At 43.9% G+C, this 20796-nt stretch overlaps 1 protein-coding gene across 3 annotated transcripts in view; it reads left to right on the top strand.

Moving 5' to 3' along the window:
• Positions 1-3533: 3533 nt before the first annotated feature.
• The window catches only part of LOC110495841 (nck-associated protein 5), a 171294-nt gene continuing 154031 nt past the window's right edge, over positions 3534-20796 (top strand). For all 3 annotated transcript variants that reach the window (XR_016488369.1, XM_036952280.2, XM_036952279.2), the window contains exons 1-2: positions 3534-3754; positions 10681-10789. Coding sequence is in view for 2 of the 3 variants with exons in the window: in XM_036952280.2 (XP_036808175.2) it covers positions 3684-3754; positions 10681-10789 (180 nt within the window). In the remaining variant the exon portion in view is untranslated. The remainder of the gene's footprint in view (positions 3755-10680; positions 10790-20796) is intronic.

The raw sequence follows: 20796 nt of genomic DNA, 5'->3' as shown, positions 1-20796 counted from the left end.
TAGTACACAGCGTTGTGCGAGATCTTCAGTTTCTTGGCAATTTCTCGCATGGAATAGCCTTCATTTCTCAGAACAAGAATAGACTTTTGAGTTTCAGAAGAAAGGTCTTTGCCTCTGGCCATTTTGAGCCTGTAATCGAACCAACAAATGCTGATGCTCCAGATACTCAACTGGTCAAAAGAAGGCCAGTTTTATTGCTTCTTTAATCAGAACATTTTTCAGCTGTGCTATTATAAAATGCAAAAGGGTTTTCTAATGATCAATTAGCCTTTTAAAATTATAAACTTGGATTAGCTAACAAAACGTGCCATTGGAACACAGGAGTGATGATTGCTGATAATGGCCAGAAGTTGCTTCTGTCTGGCCACTCTACCATAAAGGCCTGATTGGTGCAGTGCTGCAGCGATGTTGTCCTTCTGGAAGGTTCTCCCATCTCCACAGAGGAACTCTGGAGCTCTGTCAGAGTGACCGTCGGGTTTAGGTCACCTCCCTGAGCAAGGCCCTTCTCCCATGATTATTCAGTTTGACCTTCAATTCTGCAGTATAACTACCGTTGGTGGAAGAAGGTGAGGACCAAGATGCAGCGTGGTAAGTGTTCATCATTATTTTAATAAACTGAACACTAAATACAACAAGGAACAAAAGAAACAACCGAAACAGCTCCGTCAGGTGCAAAACACACTAAACAGAAAATAACTACCCACAAATCATAGTGGGAAAACAGGCTACCTAAGTATGGTTCTCAATCAGGGACAGCTGTCTGTCGTTGTCTCTGATTGAGAACCATACCCGGCCAAAAACAAAGAAATACAAAAACATAGAAAAAAGGACATAGAACGCCCACCCTAGTCACACCCTGGCCTAACCAAAATAGAGAATAAAAAGCCTCTCTATGGCCAGGGCGTGACATGCAGACATTTTTTGGAACCATTCCCCAGATCTGTGTCTTGACACAATCCTGTCTCGGAGCTCTACGAACAATTCCTTTGACGTCATGGCTTGGTTTTTGCTCTGACATGCACTGTCAACAGTGGGAGCTTATATAGACAGGTGTGTGCCTTTCCAAATCATGTGCAATCAATTGAATTTATCACAGGTGGACTCCAATCAAGTTGTAGAAACATCTCAAGGATGATCAACGGAAACAAGATGCACCTGAGCTCAATGTCTAGTCTCATAGCAAAGGGTCTGAATACTTATGTAGATTTTTTTTTTTAAATACATTTGCAAAAATTCCAAAAACCTGTTTTGGCTTTGTTATTATGGGCTATTGTGTGTAGATTACTGAGGACATTTCTGAATAAGGCTGTAACGTAACCAAATGCGGAAAAAGTCAAGGGGTCTGAATACTTTCCGAAGGCACTGTATCTTAAAGACATTTTCCAATTTTTCTCCCTCATGAGGACGGCGGATCATGAAAGCTCACAGAATTAACAAGTAAAGGTAGAACTAACAATTAGTTATTTGGTTTATGATCGTAACGGGGAATATTTAAGATGAATAAAGTTAATATTCCGTTCGGAGTAATTAACACAATGAACACAACACATTTGTACATGTTTTCCCTGTCTGTCATACACATGCTTTTAAAGTGTTGTATTTGTGACACTCATTTGTGTCACGGGTTGATGATCACCTGACTTGATGCTGTATTTGACGTATTATCTGATATCCGTTGATGCTGATTGGCGGCACACTTATAATTTATCTGTGGCATGGCGTGATTCTGTTGCTGCTGATGTTGTCTTCCTCACAGCCTCGCGGGCTGGTGTTTACAGAACATTTTGGTACTGTCTGATTAACATGTACCGTGAGGTCCGAATGTATTTTGCACAGGAACACCGTTTTTGTTGATTTGGCTCAGTACTCCAGCACTTTGGCTCTCGTGTTTGTTTGCGTGTGTGTGTGTGTGTGTGTGTGTGTGTGTAGCAGATACATGTTCTCTGCTTGTGTGCTGGAGGTGTCTCCCTGTTGCAAACTTGTAATTTAACCTGAACTGATTTATGGTTGACTATACCTGCGACCGCTCTACTCTTGTGTTCACCTGAAAATCCCCTTTACAATTATTTATTAAGTGATTTAAATTGCTTAATTCCGTTACCAAATCGGTAACAAGATGACAAGAAAAATCCATAACAGAATGACTGAAACTGAATTGTCTTCAATGGGAATTCATAGTAGTCACGAACCCCTGTTGGGTCTCCTGCTACGGTCTTCTCTTCCACTGGCATACTGTTAAGTTCAGCTCATAACTGTTTTCTTTTTCTTTCTGTCGCGTGGTGGTCAAAGTAGAGTAAAGTAGAGTAGAGGTCAGTACAACACAGTACTGTACCGTACTGTAATGCTGAGTTTAGTACTGTACAGTAGAGTTTAGTACTGTACAGTAGAGCACACTAGAGTAGAGTACATTATAATTTACTGTATTGTTTTTCATTCTTTTTTAAAATGTAACTATCACTGTACTATACTGAACTATGCTCTACTGTACTATATTATTATCTACTCAACTGTGCTGTACTGTGATGTCCAAACTTGTGAAACATAAACATCTGTGATTGGTACAGATTCATTTTGGTCTTGTTTGGGGGCGGAGCTCATTAGAATAATAGCCAGTGTGTAGAATAACACCCAACCATGCAATGGATTACATCACTGGTTCTACCTTTGTGTCTATTCAGGATACATCACCATGAAGAGAATGGCATTCATAATCATACATTTCTGTACAGTACAGATCAGGGACCCGTGATGTCAGTCTGTTACCGGGTGTTAATCCAAAAACTGTCTCACACAAAAAAAGTACTGTGACCAAACTTTACAAACAATATTCTGTGGAAATTGTTAAAAGTAGTCCTTGTGCACAGAGTTAAGTAAGCAGTTCACTGTTCGTCTACACCTGGTGTTTACGAAGACTGTGACATAAAATTTGATTTGTGTGTTTCTTTAACATTGCAATAAATCATTTTTTTGTTTGGCATACTCTTAGTCTCAGCATCATCCTGTTAGCGTGTAATTACCGTCTGTCGGAAGGGTTGTGAAGTTGTTTGTTATGTTATGTGCCATTAGCATGTGCATGCGAGTTAGCGTCTGTTACTGTATGTGTGTGTAGGCCAACCTACATGCGTGCATGTGCTTGCCTGTCTGCGTGCAAGTGTGTCTGCGCGCCACAGGAGGTTGGTGGCACCTTAACTGGGGAGAACGGGCTCTTGGTATTGGCTGGAGCAGAATGGCATCCAACACATCAAACACATGGTTTCCATGTGTCTGATGCCATTCCATTCGCTCCGTTCCAGCCATTATTAGGAGCCGTCCTCCCCTCAGCAGCCTCCACTGGTGCGCTCGTGTGGTCTCGCCTGCGTGTGTGCGCGCGTGCGTGCGTGCGAGTGTGTGTGGCAAGCCTGGGTGTGAATCCTGCAGCGACAGATCCCTTGGCTCCTGACAGTTAGTTAATAAACACTGATCTGTCAACAGCTGCACATGATGTAATGTGGAACTTCTTCTCACCCACACCACCCCCTCCTCCGTCCCTCGTTACAAGTAGCAGGGTGTTTGCAGAGCACCAGTCTGGCAAGCCAGAGTGAGTGTGTGTTCGCTCAGTGCCTCCGCTGCTATTTCTACTCCTCACTGGGAATTTACCAAAGGAGCATGTTTCCAGCCACCTTCAAAGGGAATTCCATGTTACAATGTCTGACGTAGACTCATCAGAGGCTGCTGCCAACCTGTTGAGTGAAGCAGAGGATTTGCCAGGCAAGACGTAAGTTATAGATGCATGCTCGTTGTCTGACACGGACACACAAGGCCATGGGTAACTGCTCAAACTTGCTTTCTAAGAGTTGTCTCAGGGCAATATGGTGAGACTCAGTAAGAATATGTGAGACTCTTTAAGAATATGTGAGACTCAGTAAGAATATGGACGTTAAAACTCAAGGCTGTTTCTCAGACTGTCGTGTGTGTGTGTGTGTGTGTGTGTGTGTGTGAGAGAGAGAGAAAGAGAGGCTGTGAGAGAGAGAGAGGCTGTGAGAGAGAGAGAAAGAGAGAGGCTATGAGAGAGAGAGAGAGAGAGGCTATGAGAGAGAGAGAGAGAGGGAGGCTGAGAGAGAGAGAGATGCACACATTCACATTCCAAATGCAGACATAACTTATGTATTTATTTTGACAGGGCTTGGAAGATTCCTGTGCTCTCTCAGCTTGGTGAGATACATGCAGTGTCCCTTTGGACTTTAGTGTTTTTCTGTCTCTTTTCCTAACAAGCTGCCATGATGAGAGAGACAGACCGCAGCCCAGTCATGTTCCTGTCAGCAGGGCAGCTGGGGCTAGGCTACACATGCTGGACATTGTGAATGAAAGTCCCAAGCAGACCTGGGTTCAAATCCTATTAAAATCGTTCAAACACTTGGAGCATTTGCTTGAGTCTGCCTGGAGTGCCAGGTGGTGGGTGGGACCTTTCAGTTGGTTCCATTGCATCAGGAAATCTCATCAAGCGCCGGCAAAAGCATTTGAAATGATTCTCAACACTATTTGAACCCAGCGCTGGCCCGAAAGGCAGGAAACCCATCTGATTTGTTTCAGGATGTAATAAGGTCTTCCTAAGGGCCTGTGTTTGGGGTGCGATCGGTGGAGGGAAATGTGTTTCTGCAGCATTGAATCCCTGATGAGCTAGATGACGTTATGCTCATTGTTTTGATGAAACGTTTAAACCCAAGCAACTCTAATGAGCTTGTGTGCAGTGGCGTGCCACATTTTCCTTCCATAGACAAGCAATGGGAGCACACTCTTGAGTTTGGAGTCTTGTGTCACTGTCGCAGAAGTGAAGGATATTCATTAGAAGTCAAGTAAGTTTCTATCAGCGTAGTTACAGTAGATTGTGTCCCTGTCATGTTCAATGCAGTGTTTGCGGTTCATTTATTATTGCACATGACATGAGCGCAGAGCAAAAATATGTCAATTCATTTTGCCAGATGCTCATAGGCTTTTTCTTAAGAGCAAGCATATTTCATTTGAAACGTGTCACGTGTGTGTGTCTCTGGCTGAGACATCTACAGTACAGCAACACTCTCCTGTTCAACCTGTTGAAACGCAGCACAACATGAAAACAAATTCTTCCCCCCCTACGAATAGGGTTCGCTACGTTAGATGTAAAAACCCTGAGCCGACTTACGAAGTGTTAGAAAGGGCGTCGGGTGAAGATTGTAATAAAAAAAAACACTCGATAGAATGCGGATCGAAAAGTAACAAATATTTGTCTGTTCATCTCGTAGGAGTGAGCTAACGTCGAGCACAGGATTTGCTAAATGCCTCACACCCGTCCTGTATCTCACACAGCTGTGTGTGTTTGTGTGTGTGTGCAAGTGTGTATGTAGCATATGTATATACTGTGTGTGTGGGTGTGTATACATCCACACTGTGGAACACCTTCATCTTGGAGTTAATTGCACTTTTTGTGCTTCCCTCTAATACCGTGATGACTGTGGGTCTGTCTGTCTGTCTGTCTGTCTGTCTGTCTGTCTGTCTGTCTGTCTGTCTGTCTGTCTGTCTGTCTGTCTGTCCGTCCCACAAAGCTTGTCCCAAATGGCACCCTATTCCTCTGGAAGTGTACTACTTTTGACAGTAGTGCACTACCCAAGCCAAAGAGACAGGAGGTTGAGGACATAGGGGACTGATCATTATATGCCATCTGTGCTGCTGGCCTGCCACACAGATGGACCTCTCTCTCTCTCTCTCTCTCTCTCGCTCTCTCTCTCTCGCTCTCTCTCTCTCTCTCTCTCTCTCTCTCTCAAATCAATTTCAATTCAATGTCTTTATTGGCAGGGGAAACATATGTTAACATTGCTCTGGCAAGCTCACTCTTTCTATACCCTCACATTCACATCATGCTTACCCCCTACCTCTCAATGATTGAAAAGTAATAGCTATCTGGGAATTAGGAGGTAGCCTAGACATGCTCCTCTCTCTCAAATCTCCAATGTATAATTACCCTCCCCATTCATTCTGCACCCTGCCTGAGCAATCTGGGTGAATCATTCACAAAACGAGGTCTTGGCTGGGGGGTGGTTCCGGGCTCCAGCCTGATCCCCTTTCCTTTATAGCCCTCCTCCATTCAAACACACAGACAAAATAAATAGGGTCCCGGGGCAAGGGCCGGTGCACCAATCAATGTCAACCATCGCAATCCATCCCAGGCTGACTGACACTTCCTGGCAAGCTCATTGGGGGGTGTGTGGGGGGGGGGGGGGGGGGGGAGTACTACCTCGCCAATAGGGGTTTTCTTTCGACATGAGAGTCCATTTTCCTCTTGTTTTCATTGCACTATGTGATCGACGAAAGTGCGAATTGAGAACTCATGCGACAGTACGCATGTTTGGAATCCTTCTGCCTCTGAGAATTTACGTGGCACTGAGAGCCCAGACGGTGGCGAGTAGACATGTTCGCCGACTGAGTCACTCATTGTGTTTCGTGATGTGTTATGACCAATAATGTTCAACTGGCAACACACAACACCAATCATTTATCAGCTGTTCACTTGTATTCAGCTCAGAAGAAATATCAACATGGAATGGGAATTGTGGGTGTAATCATTTGTAGCCAAAATGTTTGTTTCCTCCAATAGAAATAGATTTAGGGTTTAAAGTTCAAGCCACAACAACCAATTGATGTCCCTGTTTGAACTATCCCTCTATAAAGAGTCCTTATTGGTGTACGGTTCTTTGCTTAGTGTTGAAATGGGAATATGAGTGGGTGAATGTTTAACTGTATGGGTACAAAGGGCAGCACTGTCAATACTGGTGGAGAGTGGACTCCCTCCTGTGAGTAATCAGCTAGATTGTAGGTGAGGCACAGCTGTAGGTGTAGGTGAGGCACAGCTGTAGAGAGCTTTTAGGAGAAGTGTGAATTTCAGCTCTCTAATCAGAATGCATTCATGATACGAGCGACATTCATTATTTGATCAAGAATAAACGAATGATAGAAATCATCCAAATGCATCTAGTTATTTATTCCACCTTTTCATGTCTGTGAATTGAAAACACGGGTTACATTTCATCAGCTGATACTTCAGGTAACATAAATTCACCACACATAGAACCTGAATGAACAACATTATAATTTACTGATATTCAACAGCAGAACACCATGCAGATGCAGGATCTTAATTTGAGCCAGGTTGCTACAGCAGGAAAATAATCCTGCAGCAACAGAAGTTATGTCGATTAGAATTGATGGACATTTTGTGTGCGGGTTGATACATTGTTCGTTGGGGCAAATTAAGTCTGACAATTTTAAAGTGGAAATTGCAAACTTTGGAAGCCTTTTTAAACTTCGAGTACCTTGCAAGTTTGCATTTCCTCCCGTGAAGGAAAACTCTCAGCAACAGAACAATGATTACATTAAGATCCTACATCTGTTGATGGATCAGTGCATACACAGAGCAATAACCAATCGCAGTGCAAATAAAATGGAATTGATGTATGCCATATTACATTTGTAAGTGATCATAATGCTATTTTCCTTTCTCATTATCTCTAGCCAGCCCTCCCTCCCTCCCTCCCTCCCTCCCCTCGAGTCCACCCCTGTGCAACCCCAAATGCATCCCCCTCCCTAGTTTCTCCCTCAGCAGATGTTAAAAACGAGTGGTTTCCCCCCTCCATAACCCTCAGAGCCGCCTCCACCTCCACCCTGGCATCTAATTAGGGGTGTACACAAAGACTCCCAGATGTCAGGATTGTCCGTGGACCTTTGATTGCATCCATTCCACCCGGCTGACTTGCTGGCTGGCTGACTTACTGTCTTACTGGCTGGGACGAGCGCGTAATATGGTCGTAGACGTGTGTCTCTCTTTGTTCTCTGTGCCCCCCCCCCCCCCTAACAGAAGACTGGTTTTACACAGTGGTAATTGGGTTTGGTGTAAATCATTTGGAGAAAGGAGGGGCTGTTGTGTGTGACGAGATAAGGAGATGAGGATAGGGAGGTCCCTGTGGGATTGTATTTTATGATGGTAGCGTGGGCCAGAGATCATCACCGACGTAATCTGTTCCTAGTATTCTATGGCCTATTTACGCTGCTGAGTTCCCTTGTTCCCTTCCCTACAGCATATGGGATAGACTGGGTATCAAACCCAGGTCTCAGGACTGTGTTAGCCCTCTGAGCTATAGTCTATAACCAATTCTTCGGGACTATCCCAATTCTGCTAATCACACCGCAAAGGTGACTCATCACACAAGTGTATTTTATGTTCACTGAACCACCTCTGTTACATACAATTATAATAATAATACACTTAATAATAATATATGCCATTTAGCAGACACTTTTATCCAAAGCGACTTACAGTCGTGCGTGCATACATTTTACATATGGGTGGCCCTAGCGGGAATCGAACCCACGACCCTTGGCATTGTAAATGTATGAAATAATATCCCTGAGCTCCATGTGGGGACATATCCCGCCACTTGGACAGACACATGTTATTGTAGTCTTTTTTACCGTTCGGCTGGTGATGTAGGACACTGGTCTACAGACGGACATCCTGCCTCGTGCGTTTTCTCTCTTTTGTTTTCGGCCAGTTGCACATATTTCTCAGAACTTGACCATGTCAGAAGCTGTTGATCCAAGACCGAGAGTCATTTGCTTTTATTCAACCATTAGTCTTGTCCTTGTGCGTTATCGCTTTTCACTACCTTCCCCATTCTCATATCTGACTCCAAATGTGCTTAGTTCAGCTTTACGACCTCCTATCGACCACCTGTTTCTACACAACCTTTACAGACCTGCTGCACTACAAGGGTAACTTTTGCAGAGCGGGAATTGCCCCCCCCCCCCCCCCCCCCCAAATTAATTTCAATGAAGACTGGGCATAAGCTGCACGTCTTCATTAGAGGCTCTCACCGCTCAGCGTAAAGGTGTTCTCTGGTTCTATTTGTCTGACTCCCCTGTTAGAGTTTACCCTACGTTCAAGCGAAACGGTGTCATTGCATTTGACTGGTTAATCTATTATGTTTTTCGAGTCAGGGCAGTCAAGTTCAAACGTAAATCCATTTGAATAATTTGCTCTCGATTACCCACAGTCCCTATCTGGCCGTCTGCAGGAAGCGTGGGGGCTTTACATCTAGTCTAATCTTTAGAGAGAAGGCACTAACTGAAATGTAATCTAAACATGGAATGAGAATTACAGCTGACGTAATGTCCTGGCACACATAGGAATCAGACCTGGGTTCACATACTATTTGAAAACTTTCAGATACTTTGGGCATTTGTTTTAGCCTGCCAGATGGGGCAGGTTTTGTAGTTTTGTGACAATTCTTTTGGTTCCGTTGCGCCAGGCAAGCTCAATCGAACCCCGCTAAAGTATTTGAAATGATTTCAAATAGTATTTAAACCCAGGTTTGATTGACATCAAAACTACTGAATGTAGGATCATTGGTGGTGGCATAACCAGAGTAAGCCTGCATGACGTCCTGTCCTGTCGTTGATCGAGCCCTTTCCTTCAACGTTTAGATGTAGAACAGCAAGAATGGGCTGACCAAACCGGCAAGACTGGTTGACATGTCATCATAATGACCTCATTTCAACCCGTTTCTGGTTGCAATGACGTAATCTCAACCAGTTTTATCAGCGCTGGGGTAAGTGCAATGAGTCGTCAATTGGGTTTTAGATGAACAATTTTTGTGTGGGTTTGAAATGCTCTCTGAATATTAGCAGTGTATTGACTGAAACGTTTGAGAGATTGACAGTGGATGTAGCGTAGCATTTTGATGTCAGCTGCATACTGACTGACAGGTGTAGTCAAGCCTTTGAGGTCTCAGCCAGGGTGGAACAGACAAGCCAGAGACAGAGGGCCTTGGGACCAAGGGGATGTGGTTAGAAGACAATCTGCGAAGGCAAGTAAACATGGAATAATTTAGCCTTAAAAGAGATGAATTGTATTCAGTACCCAAAGAGATTTTCTCTTTTGAAGTGGCTCCTAGAATATGTAACATACTGTAATTACACACACAATCCATACATGACGTACTATACAGCGGTCATGACAAAAGGTGCCTGACCCTTGGCGGTCACTGTGCGACCTTTGACCCGGGCGTTTCACTGATTAGGAAGTAGTGTGCTTACTCTGTGGCAGGGCTGAGCGGAGGCACAGAGCCTGCTCTTTGTAGAGGAGTAGTATGCGTGAAGTGAAGTGTTTATCTTCTCCCTTAGCCTCCATTGGCCCGGTCGCGCTGGTTCCCAGCTCTGTTTGGAGAAGCCTATGAAAACATGGAGTAGGAGAAGGGAGGGAGGGGGACAGAAAACATATCAACTCAGGGATGATCAGTGGAGTGAGGCTCTCCCTCTCCCTCTCTCCAACACTTCCGGTTGCTATCAGGTTAGCAGAGCGAGCAGGCGGGCAGCACAACAAAAACAGAATGATAGAAGTGGTAAGGAAGAAGAGAGAGAGAGGGTGAGAAGCCAGGAAAGGGGAGGGAGAGAGAGAGAGGGGGAGAGAGGGGAGAGAGGGAGAGAGAGAGGGAGAGCGAGCGAGAGCGACGTCGCCGCCTTCTCAGCTTCAAAGACGCAAATATAACATGGACTCTGAGCTCTATAACAATTAAGGTGATTGCTTTACTAACTACAACTGGGAGAACCAAGGATAGTTTCTCGCCTGTACAAAAGAGTGATCTTTGGCTTCTCCCCACCCCTCCCCTCCCACAGTGGCTCCCATGGCCGTGGCGGTGGGCCGCAGCGGAAGAGGAGGACCATGAACGGACACCTGGAGAGGAGGGAGCAGCTAAAGCGACTGTCGCTGGACAGCAGCTTGGTGGTAAGTCAAAGGGGCAAGCTCCTCTCTCTCTGTGTCTGTCTCTCTCTGTGTCTCTGTCTCTCTCTGTGTCTCTGTGTCTCTGTCTCTCTCTGTGCCAGTCTCTCTCTGTGTCTGTATCGCTCTCTCTCTCTCTCTCTCTGTGTGTATTTCTCTGTCTCGCTCTCTGTGTGTCTCTCTGTCTGTCTCGCTCTCTCTATGTCTCGCTCTTTCTGTCTCTCTCTGTGTCAAATCAAATAAAATGTTATTTGTCACATGCGCCGAATACAACAGCTGTAGACCTTACTGTGCAATGCTTACTTACAAGCCCTTAACCAACAATGCAGTTCAAGAAATAGAGTTAAGAAAATATTTACTAAATAAACAAAAATAAAACAATTTAAAAATTATAATAATGTGTATGTATATATATATATATATACAGTGCCTTGCGAAAGTATTCGGCCCCCTTGAACTTTGCGACCTTTTGCCACATTTCAGGCTTCAAACATAAAGATATAAAACTGTATTTTTTTGTGAAGAATCAACAACAAGTGGGACACAATCATGAAGTGGAACGACATTTATTGGATATTTCAAACTTTTTTAACAAATCAAAAACTGAAAAATTGGGCGTGCAAAATTATTCAGCCCCTTTACTTTCAGTGCAGCAAACTCTCTCCAGAAGTTCAGTGAGGATCTCTGAATGATCCAATGTTGACCTAAATGACTAATGATGATAAATACAATCCACCTGTGTGTAATCAAGTCTCTTGCGAATACTTTCGCAAGGCACTGTATATAAACGGACATAGCGAGAAAGAGTCACAGACAGAGACACAGAGAGAGACAGAGACACAGAAAGGGACATAGAGAGAGGGAGACATAGAGAGAGACATAGAGAGAGACAGAGAGAGGGAGACATAGAGAGAGACATAGAGAGAGGGAGACACAGAGAGAGGGAGACACAAAGAGAGACATAGAGAGAGACAGACACAGAGAGAGACAGACACAGAGAGAGACAGAGACACAGAGGGAGACAGAGGCCTGTATCCCCACACATTGACTCGGTGCCGGTACCGACACAATAAAATATCAATAACGAGGCTATGTACAGAGGGGTACCGGTACCGAGTCAATGTGCGGGGGTGCAGGTCTTTGTCTCTCTCTGTGTCTTTCTCTGTCTCTCTCTCTATGTCCCTTTACGTGTCTCTCTCTCTCTGTGTCTCTGTCTCTCTCTGTGTCTGTCTCTCTCTGTCTCCCTCTCTCTATGTCTCTCTCTGTGTCTTCCTCTCTCTATGTCCCTTTATGTGTCTCTGTCTCTCTCTGTGTCTCGGTCTCTCTGTGTCTCCATCTCTCTCTATCTTCATCTCTCTGTGTCGCCATTTCTCTCTGTGTCTCCATCTCCATCTCTCTTTGTGTCTCCGTCTCACTCTGTGTCTCCGTCTCTCTCTGTGCCTCCGTCTCTCTCTCTCTGTGTCTCCGTCTCTCTCTCTGTGTCACCATCTCCATCTCTGTCTCTCTCTGTGTCTCCGTCTCTCTCTATGTCTCGGTCTCTCTTTGTGTCTCGGTCTCTCTCTGTCTCCGTCTCTGTCTCTCTCTGTCTTTGTCTCTCTCTGTGTCTCTGTCTCCATCTCTGTCTCTCTCTGTGTCTCTGTCTCCATCTCTGTCTCTCTCTGTGTCTCGGTCTCTCTCTGTGTCTCGGTCTCTTTCTGTCTCCATCTCTGTCTCTCTCTGTGTCTCCGTCTCTCTCTATGTCTCCACCTCTCTCTCTGTCTCCGTCTCTCTCTCTGTCTCCGTCTCTAACTGTGTCTCTTTTTCTCTCTGTGTCTCCGTCTCTCTCTGTGTCTCTGTCTCTGTGTATACGTCTCTTTCTCTCTCCTTCACTACAACTCACACAGGTTAGAGAAAAGTACAAACCAGACCTGGGTTTGATTAAGCTTGTGCCCATTGTGCCAGCTGGATGGGATTTGCAGTTGCACTTTTGGGACTACTCCATTGGGGTTAACTCAATCAAGTGCAGCTAAACAAAACAGCTACTATTTGGCTTTGAACCCAAGTCTGGTACACTAAACATACCCTGTCAGACGGTTTGAGATAAAGCAGCCTCATCTGGCTGTGTTTGTGTCGACGTGATTGACAGGCTTATCTATCCCCCGGTGTCTAGAGCGACACACAAGACTGGAGAGTGGAAACTTGTTTTTGTCAGGGTTAACTCAAGGTGAACCTAGTATTAAGTGCTCCTTTGGAATGTCAAGTACAAGCACGCCTGTCTGTGGTGGTAGGTCTCGATTATGGCCTTCCCGTTCTGATTTTTGTTTTCACGTTGTTCTCTCCAGCATGGTTCCAGCAACTATGGTGGATGTTTAACCAGGCCAGCACAGTACAACCTGCCTTAGCTTGGCTTGGTTTAGCCCTAGTGTACGGTGTCCACACACTCTGCCCAGAGTGGGGGAAAACACGCTTTGGCTATGAAATTTCACTTCCTTACGTTATAAAATACATTTGACCAGGATATTCTTCATGTTCTGAATCATTCAGTGAGGTCTTTCTTTAGTATATCATCAACATTACATCCAAAATGTCGGATGCATCCGGCAATGAGCAACGAACTCTTGTTGTCAGAGCGGTGCCGCTTCTCACAGCGACGCGTGGCGGTGGTCTCCCGCAGAGTTGTTTCGCACGAGGCGAATGAAATCAAATTAAAATGAAAAAGCTTGCGGTATGCTCAGTGCTCCGTTGACATTACACGGAGATACGCTTGTTTTTCCTGAGAAATCTTTTTTTTTTAAAAGAACAGGAATTTCCCATTAATATGAAAAGCCATACACTATAATATGAAAATACCACATGTCATGTCTCAAAATTGATATCTATCTTACCTCTATATTGTTTTATGTCCTTCGGATTCAGGAAGAAAGATGAGAGTTCAAGCCAGTGAGCCTGTCAGTTTGCCTTCATTCTCTCACAGCATCCAGCCTAGCTGACCTACTGTTATTTTGCGGATTTTTCTCCACTTTTAGTCTCTGGCCTCTATTGATTTAGTTACCCTAATCTTGGCCATCCTACAAGGGTAAAAACTAAAATAACTTTTGAACAGATTACGATAGAGATATGAGGTTTGGATATGAGGTTATGAGGTTTGGTTTTCTTAGAGGAATACCTACAGAATATATTTTACCCATTGGTCAAAATATGCGTTTTTGATTGGACACCCTCCCTAGTGGGAACGAGGTTGATGTGTATCAGAAATAAACTCAGCAAAAAAAGAAACGTCCCTTTTTCAGGACCCTGTCTTGCAAAGATAATTCGTAGAAATCTTAAATAACTTCACAGGTCTTCATTGTCAAGGGTTTAAACACGGTTTCCCATGCTTGTTCAATGAACCATAAACAATGAATGAACAGGCACCTGTGGAACAGTCGTTAAGACACTAACAGCTTACAGACGGTAGGCAATTAGGGTCACAGTTATGAAAACTTAGGACACTAAAAGAGGCCTTTCTACTGACTCTGAAAAACACCAAAAGAAATATGCTCAGGGTCCCTGCTCATCTGCGTGAACGTGCCTTAGGCATGCTGTAAGGAGGCATGAGACCTGCAGATGTGGCCAGGGCAATAAATTGCAATGTCCGTACTGCGAGACGCCTAAGACAGCGCTACAGGGAGACAGGACGGACAGCTGATTGTCCTCGCAGTGGCAGACCACGTGTAACAACACCTGCACAGGATCGGTACATCCAAACATCACACCTGTGGGACAGGTACAGGATGGCAACAGCAACTGCCCGAGTTACACCATGCTCAGACTGTCTGCAATAGTCTGAAAGAGGCTGGACTGAGGGCTTGTAGGCCTGTTGTAGTAAGGCAGGTCCTCACCAGACATCACCAGTAACAACATGGCCTATGGGCACAAACCCACCGTCGCTGGACCAGACAGGACTGGCAAAAAGTGCTCTTCACTGACGAGTTGCGGTTCTCTCTCATGTGGTACCCTTCCTGCAGACTCATCCTGACATGACCCTCCAGCATGACAATGCCACCAGCCATACTGCTCGTTCTGTGCATGATTTCCTGCAAGACAGGAATGTCAGTGTTCTGCCATGGCCAGCGAAGAGCACGGATCTCAAGCCCATTGAGCACGTCTGGGACCTGTTGGATCGGAGGGTGAGGGCTAGGGCCATTCCCCCAGAATTGTCTGGGAACTTGCCGGTCCCTTGGTGGAAGAGTCGGGTAACATCTCGCAGCAAGAACTGTCAAATCTAGTGCAGTCCATGAGGAGGAGATGCACTGCAGTACTTAATGCAGCTGGTACTTTTGACTTTGACCCCCCTTTGTTCAGGGACACATTATTCAATTTCTGTTAGTCACATGTCTGTGGAACTTGTTCAGTTCATGTCTCAGTTGTTGAATCTTGTTATGTTCATACAAATATTTACACATGTTAAGTTTGCTGAAAATAAACGCAGTTGACAGTGAGAGGACGTCTTTTTTTGCCGAGTTTATGTGACGTGGAAATGATTGGTTTTAAGTCATTTTCATGAGAGAAGGAAATCAAAAAGTCTCCAATTCTCATCTAAGATGTTGATTAAATGGTGGTCATGAAATTATACTGAAAAGTGTTTCACTTTCAGTCATCATCATATGATCATATCCTCAAATCACTTCAGCGGGACATCACGTGCCTGATTATTGCGCCTTGTTTATGACACCCTATGTGATAGCAGGCGGTGCAATTACCGTTTGAAGATTTGGTGATATGGTGTTTATTGCTTTCATTAGACACGTGTTGGCCTGGTTCACTGTCCAGGCGGATACTGGGCCACATTAACCACACGCCGTACTATTCAACAATATTTGTCTGTTCATTTACCCATGCATGCATTGTCGCTTTCTCTCTCAAGGGACAGCTTGAGCTAGATGCGCCTGTTTTATAGTGTTCACATGGAGAATAAATCTTATTATGACTATTAAGACTGGTAAACTTATAGGCACAATCGCGTCATCTACCATACTAGTTCCTAGACATTTCCGTAACACTAACATGGGTTGTCTATAGTCCAATATCAGCTATTATGTGTGTACATCTCAAAATTGACACTGCATTATAACTCATTGTGAGGGTTTGTAATGCATTATAGATATTGGTGACTTAGAAAGTGTTACCGACAGTTCTTATACCAGCTGGAGTATATAGGGACAGAATGGGGTTTCGTTGCCCTAGGAGAGGAGCAGAAGGAGCCCTGTAGCATTAGTACAGGGCTCGTGTGGAGCTAGTGACAAAATGGGGCCAGTGGGCTGAGTTGTTACCCAGGAACGGGGGCACTATGGTGGAACATGTCTGGCTCTGGCCTGCCCTGGTGAGGAGGGATGTGGATGATCACAGCCAGGGTTCCAGAGCCCTCGTGGCCCTGGCAGAGAAACTCACTAAAGCCTGTAAACACTCCCTTTCCTGAGAGGATATGAGCCTCCCGATACATTTATTTTCCCAGGCATCTGTGAAAACAAGAAAGGCCATTTCTGACATTCCGTCTGGCGACAGGCCCAGCATTCATGTTCCAGTTTCCAGCTCGAATCAGAATGTACCTGTATCTGGTCACCGGTTAGACAATGGGTCTATGAATCTATGAACACAGGGATTTTGTGTAATTGTTCAACACATTGTCTGCCAGTAGATTTGAAAGCATTACATTTGTCGGCTCCGTTTGTTGGGATATGTAAATTATTTGGACAATGTTTGTAAAAAGGATCCACCACTTTTTTTTCTCCAATTTTCGCCTAAAATAACAGACCCAAATCTAACTGCCTGTAGCTCAGGCCCTGAAGCAAGGATGTGCATATTCTTGATACAATTTGAAAGGAAACACTTTGAAGTTTGTGGAAATGTGAAAGGAATGTAGGAAAATATAACACATTAGATCTGATAAAATATAATACAAAGGAAAAAACTTTTTTTTTATTTTTTTTTGTGCAATCATCTTTGAAATGCAAGAGAAATGCCATAATGTATTATTCCAGCCCAGTTGCAATTTAGATTTTGGCCACTAGATGGCATCAGTGTATGTGCAAAGTTTTAGACTGATCCAATGAACCATTGAATTTCTGTTTAACATTTTGTGTCAAGACTGCCCAAATGTGCCAAATTGGTTTATTAATATCTTATAATAATAACTTTCTAAATATCAATTAGCCTTTTAAAATTATAAACTGATAAATTATAAGCAACGTGCCATTGGAACACAGGAGTGATGGTTGCTAAAAATGGGCCTCTGTACGCCTATGTAGATATTCCATAAAAAAATCAGCCGTTTCCAGCTACAATAGTCATTTACAACATTAACAGTGTCTACACTGTATTTCTGATCAATTTGATGTTATTTTAATGTGGAATAGTACCTACTGTACATACACTACTGGTCAAAAGATTTAGAACACCTACTTAAGGGTTTTTCTTTATTTTTAATATTTTCTACATTGTAGAATAATGGTGAAGACATCAAAACTATGAAATAACACATATGGAATCATGTAGTAACCAAAAAATGTTTTATATTTGAGATTCTTCAAATAGCCACCCTTTGCCTTAATGACAGCTTTGCACACTCTTGGCATTCTCTCAACTAGCTTCATGAGGTAATTGTGAAGACATAAAAAACCTATATAATTAACAGGTTTGCCTTTGAGCCAATCAGTTGTGTTGTGACAAGATAGGGGGGTATATAGAAGATAGCCCTATTTGATAAAAGACCAAGCCAATATTTTGGCAAGAACAGCTCAAATAAGCAAAGAGAAATGACAGTCCATCATTACTTTAAGACATGAAGGTCAGTCAATATGAAACATTTCAAGAACTTTGAAAGTTTGAAAGTGCATTCGCAAAAAACATCAAGCGCTATGATGAAACTGTCTCTCATGAGGACCGCCACAGGAATGGAAGACCCAGAGTTACCTCTGCTGCAGAGGATAAGTTCATCAGCCTCAGAAATTGCAGCCCAAATAAATGCTTCACAGAGTTCAAGTATCAGACACATCTCAACATCAACTGTTCAGAGGAAACTGTGTGAATCAGGCCTTCATTGTCAAATTGCTGCAAAGAAACCACTACTAAAGGACACTAATAATAATAAGAGACTTGCTTGGTCCAAGAAACATAAGTAATGGATATTAGACTGGTGGACATTTGTCCTTTAGTCTGGAGTCCAAATTGGAGATTTTTGGTTCCAACCGCTGTCTTTGTGTGGGTGAACGGATGATCTCCGCATGTGTATTTCCCACCGTAAAGCATGGAGGAGGAGGTGTTATGGTGTGGGGGTTCATTGCTGGTGACACTGTTTGTGATTTATTTAGAATTCACACTTAACCAGCATGAGCTACCACAGCATTCTGCAGCAATACACCATCCCATCTGGGTTGGGCTTAGTGGGACTATCATTTGTTTTTCAACAGGACAATGACCCAACACACCTTCAGGCTGTGTAAGGGCTATTTGACCAAGAAGGAGAGTGATGGAGTGCTGCATCAGATGACCTGGCCTCCACAATCCCACAACCTCAACCAAATTGAGATGGTTTGGGATGAGTCGGACCGCAGAGTGAAGGAAAAGCAGCCAACAAGTGCTCAGCATATGTGGGAACTCCTTATTTGGTTACTACATGATTCCATATGTGTTATTTCATAGTTACGTCTTCACTATTATTCTACAATGTAGAAAATAGTAAAAATCAAGAAAAACCCTTGAATGACTAGGTGTTCTACAACTTTTGACCGGTTGTGTATGTGAGAAGATATCTGGCTTTATTGATCCAATTAACTCCAATATACTTTATACAGGAAGTCAGTTTGTTTTTTATATTTAATATCCCCATGCTGGGTTATCTTTCTAAAGGAAGGGCGTAGGGCGAGCTGTAGCCTAACTAGGGCATTCTCTGCCTTGCATTACATAAGAGATCTGTGTTGCTGGGTGGCCTCTCTGTGTATATGTATTTTTATCATGTTAAAGTCTGCCTGCTGCAGATGAGACTGCTCTTAGTCATGCAATTATGCAGTGATGCAGTATATTGGATTTGAATGATGCCCTTCTGTGTCTGCCGCCTCTGCCTGCCCACAGCCCAGCGATTAGCCCTAATATAGGTCAGGATCCAGCTCCATCAGAGTCATTCTGCTGCTCCCTCATGCCCTGTCACTTCTCATAGTACATGTTAGTACATGTTAGTACATGTTAGCCATGCATGCACCATGGATGGGGCCAGACCTAAAATTATTATTAAAGTGGCAATTTGCGATTGGGGGGGGGGGGGGGGGGGGGGGGGGGGGGGGGGGGGGGGGGTCCATTTGTGAAATTATATAGGTTTTTGTCTATTTGAGTTGCACAATTCTAGTAACTTTTTCAAAATCCCGGACTTCCGGAAAACCTAGTTGGAATGCAAACTGTGAATCCTGGGAAATGTATCAACATTTTGCAACTGTCTTTCCAGCCATGACATCAGGCATCAAGAGAAGAATGGGTGTGTTTATGAATCAGACATGAAACAACACCCTAAACCGTAAGTGAGTGAGCAGCTTAGATTACCGTTGTTTCTGCAACCTCTCCCTGTTTCCTGACAAAATGGTATTTTATCCGTGCAGCTATACATTCATGCTTAGAGATAATTGACAAAAAAAAGCAAAAGCAAATTGAAAATACTCCAAGTGGAGGGTTAATAATCAAGTGTTCCACGTTACTGATTAAACACTCACTGGTTAGTTATGAATTGTTGCTGAATAAACAGCATGTGGGAGTGCTTTCCTGTTTGTCTCTGTGTTGTGTTTCTGGGCAGAGCTGGGTTCATATAGTATTTGTTTTCTTTGAATGTTTGATTGAGCCTTTCCGGAGTGCCATTTGGGCAGGGTTTGCACCTTGCACTTTTGGTCCTATTCCATTGGTTTAATGTGCACCGGGCAAGCTCAGTCAAGCGCAGATGAAGTATTTGAAAGGTTACAAATACTATCCAAACCCACATCTGGTTTCTAGGTAGCTGTCAGGCTCCTGGTTCTGGGTAGCCTTTCCTCATATAATATATTTTATATGCTCGTTTTGTTCCATTGTTGTTATCCAGAGCCTATGTGTTGTTTCATAGGCCTACTCCACATTGGCTGGAGACAGAGCAATAAAACAAGCCAGAAAAGGGAACATATCTCCAAAACAGACAAATTAGTTTGGTTTATGCGTCATTTAAGTGCAAATGAATTGGAAGATAAGCCAGCATGGAGTCGGGTTGGTAAGGCTTTTTTTCTCTCACCATAGCCATATTACAGTCAGCTACCACAGTGCCAAGTAGAGACATACATAAAACATGGTGCAGGGTAGCAAGTACTGTGTACGGGGGTAGACATGCTTGTTAAGGTGATTGGACTCTTACATTACTATGCAGTCCAATGGGGAAGTTTGATATCACATCCTATGGCTCAAACGACTGTGTCTAACTGAGAGTTATAACAGTGTAGAAGTGCAGTGACGAGCCACTGTGGTCAGAGGTCGGTTCTCTCGCTAGACTATGGTACAACAGCATGTATAACTCTAAAGGGGATGTCCCCACAGTCCACACACTGTTTGAAGGTGGCTTAGGGTTCACAGGACATGTGTCAAATAATCATAACGGAGAGAAGTGATCAGGGTTTAACCTATGACCTATTCCTTTAGCACCTGGTGGAGCTAAGGGCCTCAACAGTGATCAGGGAGCATGTGATAGTTTTACATAATGGGGATTTGGAGTCCTGGCTACAGTCTCATGGGAACTGCCTTGGTGGAGTTGGCTCTGATGGGGCTAGAGACAAATGATTACAGCCTTGGATGTGGGATCACGATTCCCCCGAGCTGAGTTCCATCTCAGTGGTATCCTCCATATTCACCTTATCCTGTGGGTAAGAGTAGTCGGGCGCTCGGCCCCCTGTTTGCTCATGAAACCGGTTTAATCCCTACCGAGGTGGTTTTGATGGTGCTACTGGCCACTCGTCTAGTTTTCCGACCTTAATGAGATTCGTCTAGCCCCTGAG

The sequence above is a fragment of the Oncorhynchus mykiss genome, chromosome 18 (assembly GCF_057628025.1).
Source record: "Oncorhynchus mykiss isolate SJ-2025 chromosome 18, ASM5762802v1, whole genome shotgun sequence".
In the NCBI taxonomy this organism is placed as follows: domain Eukaryota; kingdom Metazoa; phylum Chordata; class Actinopteri; order Salmoniformes; family Salmonidae; genus Oncorhynchus; species Oncorhynchus mykiss.
The sequence above is the reverse complement of the archived record's forward strand: the minus strand, read 5'-3'. Positions and strand labels throughout refer to the sequence as shown.